This window comes from Dermacentor albipictus, chromosome 7 (assembly GCF_038994185.2).
Source record: "Dermacentor albipictus isolate Rhodes 1998 colony chromosome 7, USDA_Dalb.pri_finalv2, whole genome shotgun sequence".
In the NCBI taxonomy this organism is placed as follows: Eukaryota; Metazoa; Arthropoda; class Arachnida; order Ixodida; family Ixodidae; genus Dermacentor; species Dermacentor albipictus.
In genome coordinates this window covers 76,955,486-76,973,018 of record NC_091827.1, presented here as the reverse complement: position 1 = coordinate 76,973,018, position 17,533 = coordinate 76,955,486, and the positions used below count along the sequence as shown (strand labels likewise).

General features: G+C 47.4%; 1 protein-coding gene across 1 annotated transcript in view; it reads left to right on the top strand.

The window, feature by feature from the left end:
- The window catches only part of LOC135899077 (endothelin-converting enzyme homolog), a 76,992-nt gene extending 64,614 nt beyond the window's left edge, over positions 1–12,378 (top strand). The window contains exons 11-13 of the mRNA XM_065428326.2: positions 439–726; positions 3,706–4,002; positions 10,656–12,378. Of these exons, the coding sequence (XP_065284398.1) occupies positions 439–726; positions 3,706–4,002; positions 10,656–10,874 (804 nt within the window). The 3' untranslated portion in view covers positions 10,875–12,378. The remainder of the gene's footprint in view (positions 1–438; positions 727–3,705; positions 4,003–10,655) is intronic.
- The last annotated feature ends 5,155 nt before the right edge of the window (positions 12,379–17,533 follow it).

Here is a 17,533-nt window from a genome sequence, read left to right as displayed (position 1 = left end):
TCTTTTTTCCTCGTAATCGGCAAGAACTCTTGTTATAGTGTTCGAACAGAACAAATATTCGGGAAGAAGGGTTGAAATCTGGGCCTGTTGGTACATACTTGAACGAAAAAACCAGTCAAAAACACAAAGGACAAGACAAGACAAGACAAGTCGTTGTGACGTGAACTTCTCCTCTTGTCCTTTGTGTTTTTGACTGGTTTTTTCGTTCAAATATTCGGGAACTTCGAATAGTCAATTCTCGAATGAAATGCGAATAAACCGCAACGACTCTCCAGTTCGTGTTGAAGTTCGTACTCTCGCGGACCGGTATTTTTTAAGCATAAGCATGCATGAGCAAGATTACGCATGCCTATGATGTAGTATGCACGCCTTTACGGTATTTGGCATCGAGCCCTCCAATGTACGAAATGCTGCGGCGAACACCTTTTCTCGCTGCAGAACGCCACCGCCGTCAAGGCCATGGAAGAGGTGTCCAAGACGTCGCTACAAGTGGTCGCGGGCGAAGGCTTCAACAATTCCGGCGTCGATTACAGGGGTCCGACGCCAGAGCTGGACGAGGAGGACTCGTTCCTGAAGAACCTGTTGATAGCCTTGAGGCACCATCACACAGTGATGGCCGCCAACCCGCCCACACTCCTCGAGCTGAGGCTGTCGGATTACGAGTTCTCAAGCAGCTTGACGTACGTGCAGGAAAAGAAGGCGATCCTTGTGCCCACCCTATACCAGGTCTGCACCGTGCTCACTATCAGTCGATTTAAAGTAATACTAAAGAAAAGGTGGCAGTTGCGCCCGAGGGACGAAGCATTGACAGCGCTGGCAAGGCTTAGCGTTGCGCTTGGGCTTTTTCCTTTGGAGCCCCAACTCCGAGAATCAGTCACGGGTATATGTTTGCTCTGGAGCCCAGCAATTAACATTTTCTTACAGTACACATCCTTTATTTAGCAAAAAGGCGATAAGGCACAGCGAACGTGGCTTTGGAATGTGACGATGAATATCCCGAATTAGGTGTGATTTTAAAATTTTTTTAAAAGGTGGGTGTGCATAAAAGTATCACTGCGTCCAGATTTGCTACTTAGACAACTGCCCCCAAGGTCTTAATATAGAGTTAATAAATTTTTGTTAATTAGCCTTCTGAAGCTTATGGTATTGACGGTAGAGTATGTCCGTCCCTCCAAGAAAGTCGTCTGAAAAAACGCCACGTTCGCTACGCTCATTACCTTTTTATATAAAGTTTGTATGTTCCAAATACAAACACCCTGTAGAGTACAACCCGATGCCCTGTTAAGATTATACCGTCCCTCTTTGTGCCCTTTTTAAATGAATATGATTCTTCGTACTATTAAACTTTCATCTTAACAAGTAATGTTACTTTTCAACAGAACTTGCTCTACACTCGTCCTGAAAGTTTATTTGTGGTAATAACTTGAAGTAATCCACCTTTTTCTCGGACAGTACATTTGACTTGGAAGGACAACAGAGACTCCTCTTATTACACATTTCGTGGCCAATCTTTCGTAGTGGGCTTGAACCACTAGTTGGGAGGGCAACAAAACCTGCTTAAACCGTGCGTGGGTGCGACATATTGGCGTGACACGCCAGCACGCAACTTCTGCTGAGCAGAGGAAACAACGCCCTGGCAGCTACGAAACGTCTTTTGAGCGCGGGAAATTTCAAAACGTCTCCTATGCTTCCTGCTGAGGCAAGCGTCGCGGCCTTCCTGCCAAGTACAGACCAGGGTAATGCTGCCGTCTATTCTGTGCAAAATCCGTCAATAAAGAAAGAAAGAAGAAAAAACAGGAAAGCGTCCGTGGCATAATGGTTGGACTGTCGGGCTTGTGTGCTAGAGCCACTTCACTCGAATGTGGTCGTCGGACGATTGTGTTCATCTTTGTTTGTTTATTTAAATATACATATGCTTATATATACCCCTAACATCTCGTCGACGCTGAAAAATCGCCTGGAGTGTCCGTGTAATTGCTATCGCAGCCAGACGTTTTTTATTTAAGAAGTGCGGGTTTTAACGCACCGAAATGGCTCGGTTGGTCACGAGGGACAACATAGAGGATAGGCTTCTTGGTTAATTTCGTCCACGTTTTTTTTTTCATTAGCTGGGCCTAGTGCACGGCTCAACAGGGTTTTTGCATGCTTGCGTCATTGGAATGTGGCCACCGCCGTCTGTATTCAAACCCGTGACATTATGTTCGACAGTCACACAGACTCTCAGGTCAACCAGGCCCCTCACGTTTACGCTAAGGACCCTTTATTACAGCGGTTGTCGTATATGGAGGTGCCTTAATTTATGCCTCCGCCCATCCGTCAAAATGCAGCTCGCCTGCAGTTAGCGGAATACTGGACCCGCTCGGCGCCGGGACAGAACGTCCTTAGCAGCGCGCACTGCTCGGACAGCTCTCGCCGGTGATCGACGGCCAGGCGGGAAGCGGAGAGGCTTAGCGCGCTAGCTCCGAGACAGCCGGAAGTATAGATAACAAGACGTCACTTGATGACGTAGAGCTAGTGAAGGCGGAGCTTAGTTCTGATCACTCGGCGAACGAGTTGAGGAGAAAAAGAATGGCCATATAGGGAGGACGGTAACTTGAAATCGTCCGTAGCTTTCTTAACATCAGACGCTTCACTTATATTGTGACGCTAATGTTTTACTGTAACTGTACCCTACGCGCCTACAAAAGTTGTCCAGATCGTTTCAGGGGCACTTTTAAAATTGGTGCCATTCAACTTTCGGTGAGGCAGACATTTACTGGTGTTAACGCATTGACCACGCCAAACATTAACGTACATGAGTGCACGCACGCACACACAGGCACGCACGCACGCACGCAGACACACACACACACACACGCACGCACGCACACACACACACACACACACACACACGCATGCACGCACGCACACACACACACACACACAGACACGCACGCGCACACACACACACACACACACACACACACACACACACACACACACACACACACACACACACACACACACACACACACACACACACACACACACACACACACACACACACACGTCTTTCGCCCTATTTATAATTAGCGAAAGTAGGATAAATACAGGTAATTACAAATATACGCACTGTTCTACGTACTTTTAACTATGTATCTACATATTCTCCGCACTGGTTAGAAAATGAGCCCCATCGCAGCAGAAAATTTCAGACGCTGCTGTCGTCAGTCAGCGACGCACGTGGCCTTCCCCAGCGCTCATTGTCATGGAAGTCTTCACGGCCCTTTTGCGAACTCGGAACACCACCACTTCACACTTGTCAAAGCGAGATACCAATCCCCCTACGTGGGCTGCAGCTTCCTGTGGATTTAGATGCGCGTTTTTCTCTTGCTCCCTAGAAAACGAATCACACGTCATTGCTTGTACGCCGCGAACGTGCGAAGCACAACCGCCATCAACAACAACTGACAGCAGGGCCGTGCCGCAGAGCTAGCGGCAGATAAGGCCTGACCGGTCCAAGAAAAGTCCACCGCTGGGAATGCGTACGCTGACTTCGCATTTACAGCCGTAATTTGGATAAAAAGGAAATAGAGGCAAATACTTTCTTATTCGCCGTCGTACGTTTACATACACGACCGATTTTTAGAAGCTCCCCGTTTTGTTTACGCAGTCTTTAACGTCCTTACCGCTTCTCTTGCATGTCTCGCGAAACTCTGCATGCAGAACAACCCGTACATTTACCTGTTCCGTGTGCCGGACTTCTTCAACTACGGCACGCTGGCGGCGCTTCTCGCAAAGGAACTTGTCACGGGGGCCGTCGGCTCGCTCCGGAATGAGTGGCACGACGAGACGCGGGCCCAGCACGCTCAGGTCCTTCGCTGCCTGGCGGAGCGGCGCAAGAGTTTGGGCTTTGGTAGACTGGGCCCTGATGGCGGCGACAGGAAGAAGGAGCTGATCCTGACTCTCACAATAAGCGTCCGGATCGCCTACTACGCTCTCATGAAGACCTTCCGCATCCAGGTGCGAACGCTATGCACGAATTAACGAATCCTTAGTCATACCTGTAATGTAGCCACGTGGTCAAACACATCGAACGATCATCGGTCCGCACCATTGGACTCGGAAGCGCTCAACATAAAGAATCTCCACGGGGGATCCGCGGCTACGGCGTTACGAAGCTGAGTCTTAGGTCGCGGGTTCGAGGCCTGCATGAGGCGGCCGCATTCCGATGGGGCCGAAATGCAAAGATGCTCGTGCGCCATGCCTTGGATGCACGTTCAATAACCCCGGTAAGCCACAATGAATCCAGAAGCTCTCGACTTTCACGTCGCTCATATCTCACTGAGCACTTATCGCACGTTAACCCCCCCGAAATAGTAATAACATAGTTAAACTGATCGCCCGCGACACGCGTCAGTGTGATAGAATGCTGGGCCAGTATATTGTTTTCACGTTTCTTGCAGCAAGTTCAATCATATGCTGCTTTACTTTTTGTTTTGTTAGAGAAAGATCTGATACAGAAAGAGGTCCCAAAGAAAAAAAACCGTTGGTTCGCCCGTAATTGAGAGTGGATGTAAGCATGAAATGGCAACCAGCAAAGCAGATTAGTTGGATATGATACTAGCCACTATCGTAAAATGGGCTTACCGCATGTTCACAACGGCACGAACGTCGCACGACAGGCAGCGAAAGCCGCCACGATGACAGAGCGCACTGCTTAGCAAAAAAATTAAATTATGGGGTTTTACGTGCCAAAACCACTTTCTGATTATGAGGCACGCCGTAGTGGAGGACTCCGGAAATTTTGACCACCTGGGGTTCTTTAACGTGCACCTAAATCTAAGTACACGGGTGTTTTCGCCCCCATCGAAATGCGGCCGCCGTGGCCGGGATTCGATCCCGCGACCTCGTGCTCAGCAGCCCAACACCATAGCCACTGAGCAACCACGGCGGGTCACTGCTTAGCAAGAAGAATGAATTGAATTGTGGGGTTTTACGTGCGAAAACGACGATATTATTATGTGGCGCACCACAGTGGAGTACTCAGGATTTTTTGACCACCAGGGTGTCTGTAACGTGCACCCCCCCCCCCCCCCAAGGCACGGGACACCGGAGTTTTTGCATTTCCCCTCCACTGGAATGCGGTCGCCGCGGCCGGAATTTGATTCCGCGACCTCGTGCTTAGCTGCGCAACATGATAACCGCTCAGCCACCGCGGCGTTTAGAAGTGCCTGAAGGAGAGGCCACGTCTGGTGGCGCCATCTCTCGAGGTGGCGCAAAAGCCGCGCCGCGGAGCTCGCGGGCCGCTGGCGTTCAGAGCTCGACGCCAAGAGATGACAAGGAAATGTATACTGCCCTGTATCTGCCTTTTGAACGTCGGCTATTGGAAATGAAAAATAAAACTTCAGCGTACTAGAAGTTACAGCTTGAATGATATTGTGAACAAACATTAGAAAGAACTCAGGTGCAATATTTTTTGTAATTTGTTTGGGCAGTAACTAGCGTATATAATGCGGTCTGTGTAAACGGTTGAGGGTCAGACATCGCATTTCCTTACGTTTTGATTGGTTGCCCGAGTGATCTCGCTTTGTTCTCGGAGCTTGCCCCGATAACGGCTCTGGCTTTTGGCTCGAGGTTACTTGAAGGTTGCCGACAACAGGAGCTAAAAGTATCTTATGCTTAAAACTGTCTTGGGGACCTCCTGGTAAAGAATGTGTGAAATATAACACGATTGAGATTACAAATAAGGTTTAAAATAGGAGAAATGAACAAATCAACATATGATCAATTGAACACATGAGGTAGTTGAACGTTACGCAGGAATGAGCAAGAAAGATATCGGTTGTGGATTAGTAGGCATGTGAGTACAATAAACGTTAATTAATTAGTAACATAATAATTATATACAAGCACGAGCGAATCAAAACACAGCAACTAATTTTACAGGATGACTATTTATGAACAATAATTTGATAATAATAGGGAAACAGAGCTACACATTATATGATGGAAGTTGTCAGCAAGAGCTGTTTTAAAAGCCGTATGAAACTATATTGCGTCCGGGATGATCTAATGTTCGATAACAGAGAATTCCAAAGGAAAATGGCTCAGAAGAGTGCTGTCATTCTACCATAATTTGGGTTTACTTTCGCTAGTAAAATGTTGTTATGTTACGAAAAGCGCATGGTATTCGTTCGGGTACGTATTTCATTGCGAATGTCGCTGTAGCGTAGATAGGGGCGAGGCAAAAACGAGCAGTACCGACGTTCGCTGGGAGCACTTGTTTATTACCGTGGTCTTCACTTGCTCGCGTATACTGGTGTATTTAGAGTTAGTAGATTAATTCAAGCTTAATGGTGCAAAAACGACTGAGGCCATGCTGCGCCAGTCACAGGACAGTACAATATCCAATGTTAAGACAGCAATAGCTGCGTTACCTTAAAGGGACCCTGAAACGCTTTTGACGATTTTCTACAAACGTACTGAGTCGTTAGAGTAGGTCCTTCTGATCATTAATTGACACATCTAAGTGCTCTGCGTAAAGCGTGTAATTTATTATAAGGTTTTAAAAATGCACATCGCTGCCGATCGCAGCGCACTGCTCGGCGGAATTTTAAGCCGCCCCTACCCATATGACCGAAATCACCCATATGACGTCAGTGGGGCGAGCTATCCGATTGGCTGACCAGGGCGCATGATCGATAATTTTTCCAACTTTATGGTAAACAAATGATCTTCGTAATAGTTGGAATGCTAGTTAATTTGTTTTTATAAAAAGAAAGTAGCATAAAGAGAATGCACAAGAACAATTTTTCAGTACACTTAGGCACTTCCGGCACACAGCAAGTGTCGTCTGCTTGTGTTACAACGTACTCCATTTTGACGAGAGCTCCGCGGTCAGAGTTGGTCTCAGTGTTTTCGCGAGCACTATGATTCGACTTTGTTGCCTTGTGGACTGCAAACGTAGCGACTGGCAATATGTCAAGCTGCGACATCGTGTCCCTCTGCAAGGCAACGTACGAGCGAACTAGCTGCTGCGCATCAGACTGCCGCTATACGATCGGCGCCAGGATTTGCGCGTTTGTGGCCGTCACTTTACACCGGAAGATTACTAACGCAATAGCGTTTCGCGAGTCCCGTATTAGGGCAAACATAAGCGCAAGGGGACAGGGTCTGGCCGCTTGACTGTGCCGTAACGGGATGAGCCGAGATGAGCTGAAGGGCAAATGTGAATGGTCTGCACGGTGCAGCCACCTGGTGGCATAGAGCTCAACCATACACAGTAGCAGCAACGAAGCGTATTCTTTTTTGCTGCTGGTGCGTATTTTTCGCAGGAGTGTAATCATCAACACGTTGTTTTTATAAATGTTTAAAATGTTTTACACTTGGTTAGAGCAATATTAGCGCTTTGTTTGGCTGGTTAAGCGCTGCGCCAACAAGTGTCTGGACCGTGCAGACCGATCAGGCCACTCACGTACGTCTACGCCAAAGTTCCTTTATCAGCTTGAGTTTATGCCTCCAGTCATTTGCCGAAATGACCAGCTTGCCTGTGGTTAACGGAATACCAGACACGTTCGGCGCTACGACAGAATGCTCGCAACGCACGCTGCTTCGATAGCTCTCGCTTGGGGTCGACAGCCTAGCGGGAGGGCTCCAAAACAACCGCAAGTGGACGATGTGACGTCGCATCGTGACGCGGGAATAGTGAAGGCGGAGCTTGGCCCCGATCGCTCGGCGAACGAGGTGAGGAGGAAAAGCGTGGCTGGGGAGGAGGGTAACTTCTAATCGCTTGTTGCTCCATTAATACGTAACGCTTCACTTAAATTGTGGTGCCAATGGTCTACTTAAGCTGTACCCTACGCGTCTACAAAATTTGTCCGAACCGTTTCAGGGGCCCTTTAAAGTCGATGTAAATACCCAGTTTCATCGCAAAACTCGAACAAGTTAGTGAGTGGCACTAGCGGCTCATCGCCCATTATTAAGGCAGGGTGTAAAGGTATATGCAAGTGATACAAATTGTTAAAATGTTTAGGCCTCTATGTTTCATTTAGTGGACATGACATAATAATGTGGTTTATTGTAAGCGATTCATCGTATCTATCGCAAGTTGGTGGGCTCTCTTTTCGAAATAGAAAATTGTGTGCGAGATGCGTGGGTCCAATTCGAAGTCGACATAACATCACCTCATACAAGCGTTCTTGGTAACTGCATGATTTCCACTCGCCAAGCAGGGGTTTAGCCATATGTAATTTGTTATTTATGCACGAGTTCTATTCTTGTTGCCATTTTGATGCTAGGGCATTACGACCCCTGTCCTGCACCAACCGATTCCAACTAGCAGCAGCAAGTTTCTTAATTTAGTCGCACCACCTAGTTTCCTGCCGTCCTCTACTGCGTTTCCCTTGTCTTGGTACCCATTCTGTCACCTTAATTGTCCAACGGTTATTCAGGGCTTGAAGCTATGAGATTGTTCTTGAGGACGTGGTATATCTGCCAGGATGTCAGATCTTTACCTTTACTTTACAGGAATAATAGTTTCCTGCAATATTATTAGAGGGAGCTTCTGCGCTGGTGTTTACAGACCGAGCTGCAAGCATTGCAGTTCAGCCACCATGGGAATAATCGTTAGTGCATGGATCTGTCTGCAGTTCGTTCTTGCTTGTAACGGCGCTGGAAAAAATAATTCCCGACAAAATACTGTTTTATAAGTGCAACAAATTAATTCGAAACGATTATCCGTGTGCACAGAGTGCTGTTGGCTCCTGTTTTAGAGTGAGATAGGATGGCTTCGAAATTTAGGCCAATAAAGGAACATAAAGCCAGCTAAACAAGACTACAAGAACGCCTGAAGCCACAGGCACGAAGACCAGGCAAATAAATGTTCTAAGCATCATTCATTCGGTAGCTGAAGAATCGCAGCGTTACAGTTCTCTATAGTAATTTCAGCAGGAAACCCTTGAATTTGGGGGTTGTACGTACCAAAACCACGATTTCGTTATGAGGCACGCCGTAGCCGGGGACTCCGTATTAATTTTGACCACCAGCGAAGGATCTTTAACGTGCCCTTAATGAGCGGAACACGGGCACTTTGCCATTTCGCATCCATCGAAATGCGGCCTCGAGGTCGCGGGATTTGGTTCCATGACATTGTCCTTAGCAGCACAGCACCATAACGGCTAAGGCACCACGACGAGTCGTCAGGAAAGCCTGTCAGCTGAGTTATAATGCGACAAACGAACGGATCCGCCATTTTCCTTGGTCCTAACTGCTATTCTCTTTAAAAAAAATGAATTGGAAGGGCATCCATTCTTTAGAGATTTCGGCGACTGTCACACAAAACCTGATGCATCTCCTCACTCGGTAGATTGAACAGTCAGCAGCAGAGACCGAGTAAAGTGCGCGATGTTGGTCGTTACACGTTCACTTATGTGGCCTGCGAATTACGTGTTCTCGATGCTTCGTCTGACGCGGACGTACGGCCATACGGGGAGTCGAACACAGGTCAGGCTGGCGCCGGCGGCGCCTCACTGAGGCATGAGCTGAGGCGGGCCGACCTGGTGATGCCATGTGCTGAGACGGGACACAGATCAGCGCGCAAAGACAGTGTCGAAGTTGTCGGAAACAGCGCTGAAGCGTCCGTGCCTCTTCAGTTCTCTAGCCCGTCTGCTTGCACCAGTCGCGCTGCCATCTATAGCAGTGCGACGGGTGCAAGTGAGGAAAGTGCGCTTCACATTCTTGACTTCTCGGTGGCGTGTTTCTTCTCTTCCTATTCCGCTTCTTAGTGATCCTGACAGCTACTTTAATGCTATTAGCAATCTGTCGGTTTGTTCGTGGGTAATTGTTGATATTTTATATAATAATTCTTTATATTTTGTATTTCTTGTTTATAGATTATATAATGATTATAATGAAAGCCAGATAATACGCAGTCTCCAATATTCTTGTGACCAATGTTTGCGTCAAAGGGATGCTGCATTGAAGAGCAACACGTACCCAGTGTACCCAAGTTGGCGTCAGCGTACACTGAAGGGCACCACACACTGAGAGTTACATGCTCAATACACTCGAAGTTGGTCTGACGGTTTGTTCTGAAGCACTGTAGGGCACCACACACTGAGAGTTACATGCTCAATACACTCGAAGTTGGTCTGACGGTTTGTTCTGAAGCAGTTCCCCGAGCACAGCAGCCCGGTGGCCTACACATTCGACCATGCACTGCCTAGTGACTGAAGTTGGCGGGTACCAGGTTAGAAGCGGACATATAGAAATAGATACAAATATACATAGTTATCGCTGGGCAACCCTTTGACTTGAGTTGCAATGAGGCAAACGAACATATCTTGGTTGTAACTGCTATTCGCTGGCACTGTATGCCTGTTGTAATATGCCACTACAAAGGCATACCAAAAACTAATTCTAATAGCATTAAAATAAGGAACTGGAATCGACCTGGATTGTGTCTGCTCCGTACATTCCTTGAACCGAGTTTGTTTTCCCTATTCATGATGTCATAGTGGCGAATAGCGAGGGTAATATATTTAGCGCCGGTGGCAATTTGCCTGGCCGCGCAAGTGGCAAAGTCGCATGGTAAGCGTTAGAGCCCAGTAACATTATAGGACCACCCTGACCACGAGTGTTGTTTCACTTTCATCTTCGCGTGCGGGTTCTCGCAGGCTGGAACGGCCAAGATGTTCAACGAATACTGGCCCGCGGCGGAGCAAGTGTTCTTCGCTCGCTACTGCCTGCTCTGGTGCAGTGCCTCGCAGGACGCGAACCCACTCACGCCGCGCGAGAAATGCATGCTGCCGTTGTACAACATGGAGGAGTTCGTCGACCGCTACGGCTGCAAGGATCTCGCCAACTTCACCACGGCGCCCTTCTGCCAAGTGTAGCGTGACGCCTCCGTGCCGCACTACACGCCTCTGCACATTAGTACAATACACGACCCTATGCACTATCGCTGCATCACTCCACATCAGACTACGTATAGTACCGCTCCATTGTATGCACCTGCTGGTCTAGCTCTCTTGGTCTGGCTGGTCTATTTCACATCACATTTGACAACACCAAGCACATCGTTTCACACCTCACGGCAACTGCAGTACGGATAACTATCTTTCATCGCATTACATGTGCCGACCAGATGAGGTCGATATTTTTTTTCTCTTTCGTTAGACGTCTCGGCCTGCTATTACTTGCTGTTGCCATACAAGTGGTACGAATTAGTCTAATTGACGCTTCAGTGCGCGGATCTTATTGCCACAACATATTTCGGGCTTGTGTGATTTTTGCAATGGTACGGTGCCCGACAGCGCGTTCATAAATCGACGCATGTTTGATGTTAAATCACCACACCTATTAAGGAGTGAAACCATTTATGTTTACGCGTGTGACGCCGTTCTTGGTTGACTGACCCGAACTCAACTAATCCAGTGAGCTTGAAGCACATTGGCCCAGTTTCCTGTTTGCTTCTTCTTACTTGGTGACATGTGTCTTGAACTTTGTCAGGACGAGCGTTTGCAGATGTGCTCGCCTTTAGACGATAGTGGCGTCAATACAGAGCTTCCTGTCTTCAGAAGTGCTCCGCCCACCGCATTATACTTATAGCCAGCAAATTTCAGCACGATGACTTGTACACAGATCGCTTGTTTACTACGTACCAGCAGGTCTTCACTTAGTCAGCGGTACAGCAGCTGTGTAGAATGAAGGCTGGTATTTGACCTGCCGGTGCAGCAAATTAACCAATCTGATTGAAGAGCCGAAGATTGAGAGGTTCAGCCGCAGGCTTTTGTTTAGTTACGTAGCGGAGTGAGGTTTTGCTGTCATGTCACTGAAAGGCACATTACGCGTCTGGCTTTTGGGAGTATTCTTTGATTTTGCTCGCTTTTTTTTCGCTTACTCTTTCTTTTCGAGTGTTTCTTTACTGTTATTTCTTTCTTTTTTTGCAACGGTGGTGGTTGACAGCGAAAATGTTCCACTTCATTGACTTAAGAATCTCTTCTTTGCTCTTGGCATGTGTGGAAGTTGTAATCTTTACCCTGTTCTTATAAAGAGTTGCGATTAATTGACCGGTATGTTCTATTTAGGGCAATCAATGGGAAATGCTTCGTGTAGTCCTTAGTAAATGACTTTTGTTCTTTTTTCTACTGCCGTCTCGGTAGATACGTGCATTAGGTCCCTTTAGGGTTGAATACGTGTTAATGATGTTGAAAACGAACATGATGGTCGCTATCGCAGGAATCGCGTCGTTGCTCAGTTCAGTCCCGTTGCTCGATGCAACTAGTGATGCGCAGCTATGGTCAAGCCTACCTTCGAAAAAGTAGCTAAGATGTGCCAAATAATGCTTCACATTAGAAACGCCACAAACACCTTAAAGCTATAAACATGAAGTTTAAACGCCGACGGTATTCGTACTCCGGCTAATAAATGTTAAAACGTAGTCAACCTCGGTCGATTATAAAGGTGGTACTACAACGTCGTATAGTTTGTACGTACAGTTTGCTGCTATGAGAAAAGTACTGGGAGATGTATACCGATCCCGAATGCCACCTAGGGTTCTTTAACATGAACCTAAATCAATGCACACAGGTGTTTTTGCATTTAGCCCCCAGCTAAATGCGGCCGCCGTAGTATTATGTTTCTGCATGGGCGTTCATGTGACCTGCACACGTGCATATATTGTTATTGAGAAATTACAATTACAGTGATTGGTTTGTAATCTTGTTACCCAGCACAGCAGCCTGACGGTCTAACCATTAGGCCACTGACGCATGCCTAAAAAGGCATACGTGCCCTGTAGGAAGTGGTGTTATGCCAAGTATTTTTCAGATAGCTCTATATCCAGCACTGTTTCTGGTTCTGCCAAGCGTTGCCGGGTGAACAAACGCGTTTGTGCAAATCGAGTAGTTGTGTATATGACGACAGCAGCAACATCTCTCCGTCCCTGTCCTCGACAGGGACGGAGATTGTATGACGGCAACGCCAGTATTCCTAGTGCTGCCGTTCGACGCAAATTTATGACGCCACATGCGGATTCTTGGGCTCTGCTGAGATTTTGAACAGGCGTAAGCGAAAGATATACGGATTGTGAAGTGATCCGCGACTATGTGTTATACAATTGTTCTTATCAAATAGGGTAGGGTGTGATCCATGTTAATACGCCGACGGTATTCGTACTCCGGCTAATAACTGTTAAAACGTGGTCAACCTCGGTCGATTATAAAGGTGGTACTACAACGTCGTATAGTTTGTACGTATAGTTTGCTGCTATGAGAAAAGTACTGGGAGATGTACACCGACCCCGAGGGTTGTGCTGTCTAATCCCCCTGCCAAGCGGGCAAGTTAAGTACACTTACGGAGACTGTGACTCGGTATAAGTGCACTTTGCCAGATCTAAACATCGCAAGTGGAGTGTATCTGGCGAAGAGTGTACTCGGGCCGCAGAGTACGCTCACGGAACGCACTTTGCTCGCTGAGTGCGTAGCCTCGCCGCCAGCGGTTTGAATGGTACAAAATGTAATGCATAAAAAAAGGACACATAGGTTCATTTAAGTTCTTGAATAGCTTTGAACGAAATAACGAGAACTCGCCCATATTCTGTTTTAGCAGGATCAAATGCAGTCTATAGTTGCACGCCACCACGTTGTTGTGGATTGGCTAGATATTCGTCTTGGCCGACATTGACTTTCAATACTGTTAAAATAAAAGCCTTTTCGCTTTTTTGTCGAGAAAATATACATTATGTTTTTTTTTATCTGTAATGCAACGTAAAACGGTAATTTCTAGCAGATTTTTTCTTTTTAATCTACATCTTCAAAAAACGCGCTCTTAGGCTGTCGCCATTTTTTTTAAAAATGCGAGTGCACTCTGTTTTCCCGTATAGCACCTCGTAGCCTAAGGTGTCGCTCAATGTCCCGAAGTGCACTTATGAACGAGATTAACCGTCTGTCACATCCAGGGATTCGCACATCACAGCAGCTCGAGGCGGAACATTGTCTTTCCTGGCCAGAGTGCTTGGGCGTGTGTATGCCTTGCTTTTCACAGTGCAATGTCTACAGGCACTGTACTACGCCACTAACAAGATTTGCTCTCCCGGACTTCCAATTTTCCGTGATTCACATTGACTCAGTCCGACCACTCCATCCTATATAAGTTATTATTATATATGTATAGGGCGTCCCAGCTAATGGTAGCCAAGTTGTTTGACAAAAAAAAGAATATTTGAAAAACACGGTACGAGACAAAAATATGGCACATGAAATTCGATCGTCAGAACACCGTAGGTCTCAAGATGTTATCTTCCACCGTGTTTTTAAATATTTCTTTTTTACCGTTTTGGCTAACGTTAGCTCGTACACATGGTATAGTGACAATCGTTACGCGTTCGTTCGCAGCAGTGCCAGTATCCACCGAATAACAGAACAAACTCTTGCAACAACCCTTGTCTACACATGGATCATCTGTTTCTGGACTTCAGCTGAGAGCATCACTGACAGTGGTCGGCATTTCGAGAAGGCCCTATTCCAGTAGCTGACAAGACTTCTCGGCACTAAAAATTAAATTTAGTTATGGGGTTTTACGTGCCAAAACCACTTTCTGATTATGAGGCACGCCGTAGTGGAGGACTCCGGAAATTTCGACCACCTGGGGTTCTTTCACGTGCACCTAAATCTAAGTACACGGGTGTTTTCGCATTTTCGCAACTTCTCGGCACTATCCACTTCATACTTACAGCGTATCACCCGCAAGCCGGTGACCCGGTTGAGCGGATCCATCACCAGATGAAAGCTTCAACTTTTTCCCATATTTTCTCATCATACTCATCGCGCTGCGCACTGCCATCAAAGACCTTGGCTGCGTGCCTTCGCACCTAGTCTATGGCACTTCCTTAGGACTACCAGCGGAGCAGCCAACCATTGCGATAGAAGACGGACAAAGCAGCAGGTGAAGACCACCGGGGAAGACACAAGGAGGAAGACTATCCTGAAAAATCCTCCGTAGCCGAAGAAAAACGCGATTACTTGAGCTCAGTAAAGTTTTCACTCACTCACTCACTCACTCACTCACTCACTCACTCACTCACTCACTCACTCACTCACTCACTCACTCACTCACTCACTCACTCACTCACTCACTCACTCACTCACTCACTCACTCACTCACTCACTCACTCACTCACTCACTCACTCACTCACTCACTCACTCACTCACTCACTCACTCACTCACTCACTCACTACCAGCAGAGCTAGTCTGCCCTCTAAACACGGCCTTATCAGAGTGCACATCCAGCTCATCTTATGTCTATGAACTAACACACCTTTCCACGCTCCTAGGCGCTTGTCCTACCCCAGCCTAACAACAGAAGCCGTCGTTCGTCCAACGCCTCCTACGGGACACCAAGCCCGCATACCAGTGCGTCGACTCCAACCGTGATTTCGACGCATCGTACACCGGTCCGCACCTTGTCGCGCGTGAGGATAACACATTTGGTCTCCGCAACAATGGTCGCGACACCATCGTATTCCTGGGCCGGCTGAAACCTGCATTTATTGAGGCTCGTGCGGCTGCTTCTGTGCTGAATGATTCAAATTGTACTGCTGTGGTAATAATGGGCCTGGCAGCAGAAGACCCGTCTTTATCGCTTACCCCAGCACGTGTGTTGCGACGACCAATTCTCCGAAGGAGGGGGCCCTCTACGGGCGCTGCTTTGCCGTCGCCTACAACGAATAGGATGACACGAAGGAATACCTCGTTAACCTTTTTCAATAAATTAGTTCAGTAAAGTTCAATTAGTTCAATAAATTAGAAATAATTTGGTTCTTCCTGCACTTCCCGAGTAGCGTCGTTTTATCCATAGTCCAACGTGGCGGCCACGGAGGAAGAACAAATGCAGGCCGCGAGGGAGCATCTTTATCATTTGTCAGAGGGTGCAGCGGTCGCAAGTCTCCCTATCGGTCTGGACAAAAAGGACCAGATGACAAACAGTACGAACCCAGGGAGTAGTACGAACAATGCTCAATCAAGCGTAAACCCAAGCCAGAAGCTGCGTCCAAGCGACCGCAACCGAAGGCGACCAAAGCGCTACTCCCCTCAAGCGGAACCTCGTGCTTCAAGCCTGTGAATTTGTTGTACTGACACACTGGCCGAAGCAATCACGTTTAATGGGAAAGATGAAGGCAGGTTCCATCGTCAAGAAAATCCAGGCTGAAGAGCAAGCCCCATCGTTACATCTATCACACCTGCACCACGCTCTCCTTGCATGTATCTTGACGCAGATGATGATGAAGCAACATTTGCTGGGCCCGAAATAAATCGGTGGTGCACGCAGGCACCAGACGGGGTGGTTCCCTAGTTACGGGACCCATATGTTTCCACCAGCTCCTGGCCCCTGTCCGTCAGTGCGAGCTGAATCGGTAGGGCGGGGCTGGATAACAAGGTCTCCCATCGCTCAAGGAGTTGGGGATTGGGGGTGTTGGTGGGAAGGGGAGGAGGGTGGGGTCTTGAGTTCTGTGCACTCTGCCAAGGCGTGCGGCAGGGTGCCCTTTTCTCTTCTGCAAAAAGGACAGAACATATCGTATTCCGCAGGGTACATCTTGACGCAGAGGAAACGTTGCAGTTAATTTCCTGTCATGGGTCAGTTCACGCAGGTTCAGAATTGGTTCGCGAGAAGATGGAGTGGCCTGCGTTGAGCTGCTGCTGCGTAGAACTACGTCGCTAAAATTGGTATATTCTTTAATCTCGGGTCACGTGGGATATTGGGGCGCCTGTTGAACATCAATCGAGTACAGCGGCCAGGAGAACAAATGGCAGCACTTCTGACTATCCAGAGCTTCACCGTGCAATCGACGTTTAATGTGGCGACGAATCCGAGAAAGCTTTGAACATTTCTGAAGCTCGGAACGCCACCTATATGATACGTTGTAGTTGCATTAGCGTGTGGGACCAACAAAAGTTCTACCGTTCTACAGGCTCCCTGCCAATAATTCGGCTGAAAATGGGCTTTTTCAAGGCCGTGACATTTGACGCCATCTGGGCCAGCTGTGCCACTGGAAGTCTCGAAATATTCTCGATACCGAAATACACCGTGTCGCTCGCGAATTGGATTTCGTTTCTTCTATAAAGGCTGACCATCGCTATTGGCATCATGGAAGAGGACTAAACTGAGGAGCGACATCATTCCCGCGAAAGCGATGATCATGTTCATCGTAAAAATTATCATCACACAGGTATCTGCTAATAAGAGGAGAAAAAAAAATGAACAACGAATATCTCCTAAACAGAAAAGGCTTTCCATTGCCCTAAGTAGAACAGTCATAAAACAGGAAATCTCCGCAAGAACAGCACAAAGACAACGCCTTCTACGAATGCCGAAATTCAAGAAAAATTTTCTTAAAGGAATGAAATCAATAATTACTGTGATTGACCACTAACTTTGCCAGAAAAAAAACGCAGTTAGAGAGAGTGAGTAAGTGAAAAGAGGAAGAGTGAAGAAAAAAAGCCGTCAGATCCCGTGCCCAGTGGGAATCGATGTTATTCGAAGCAGTGTGCGGA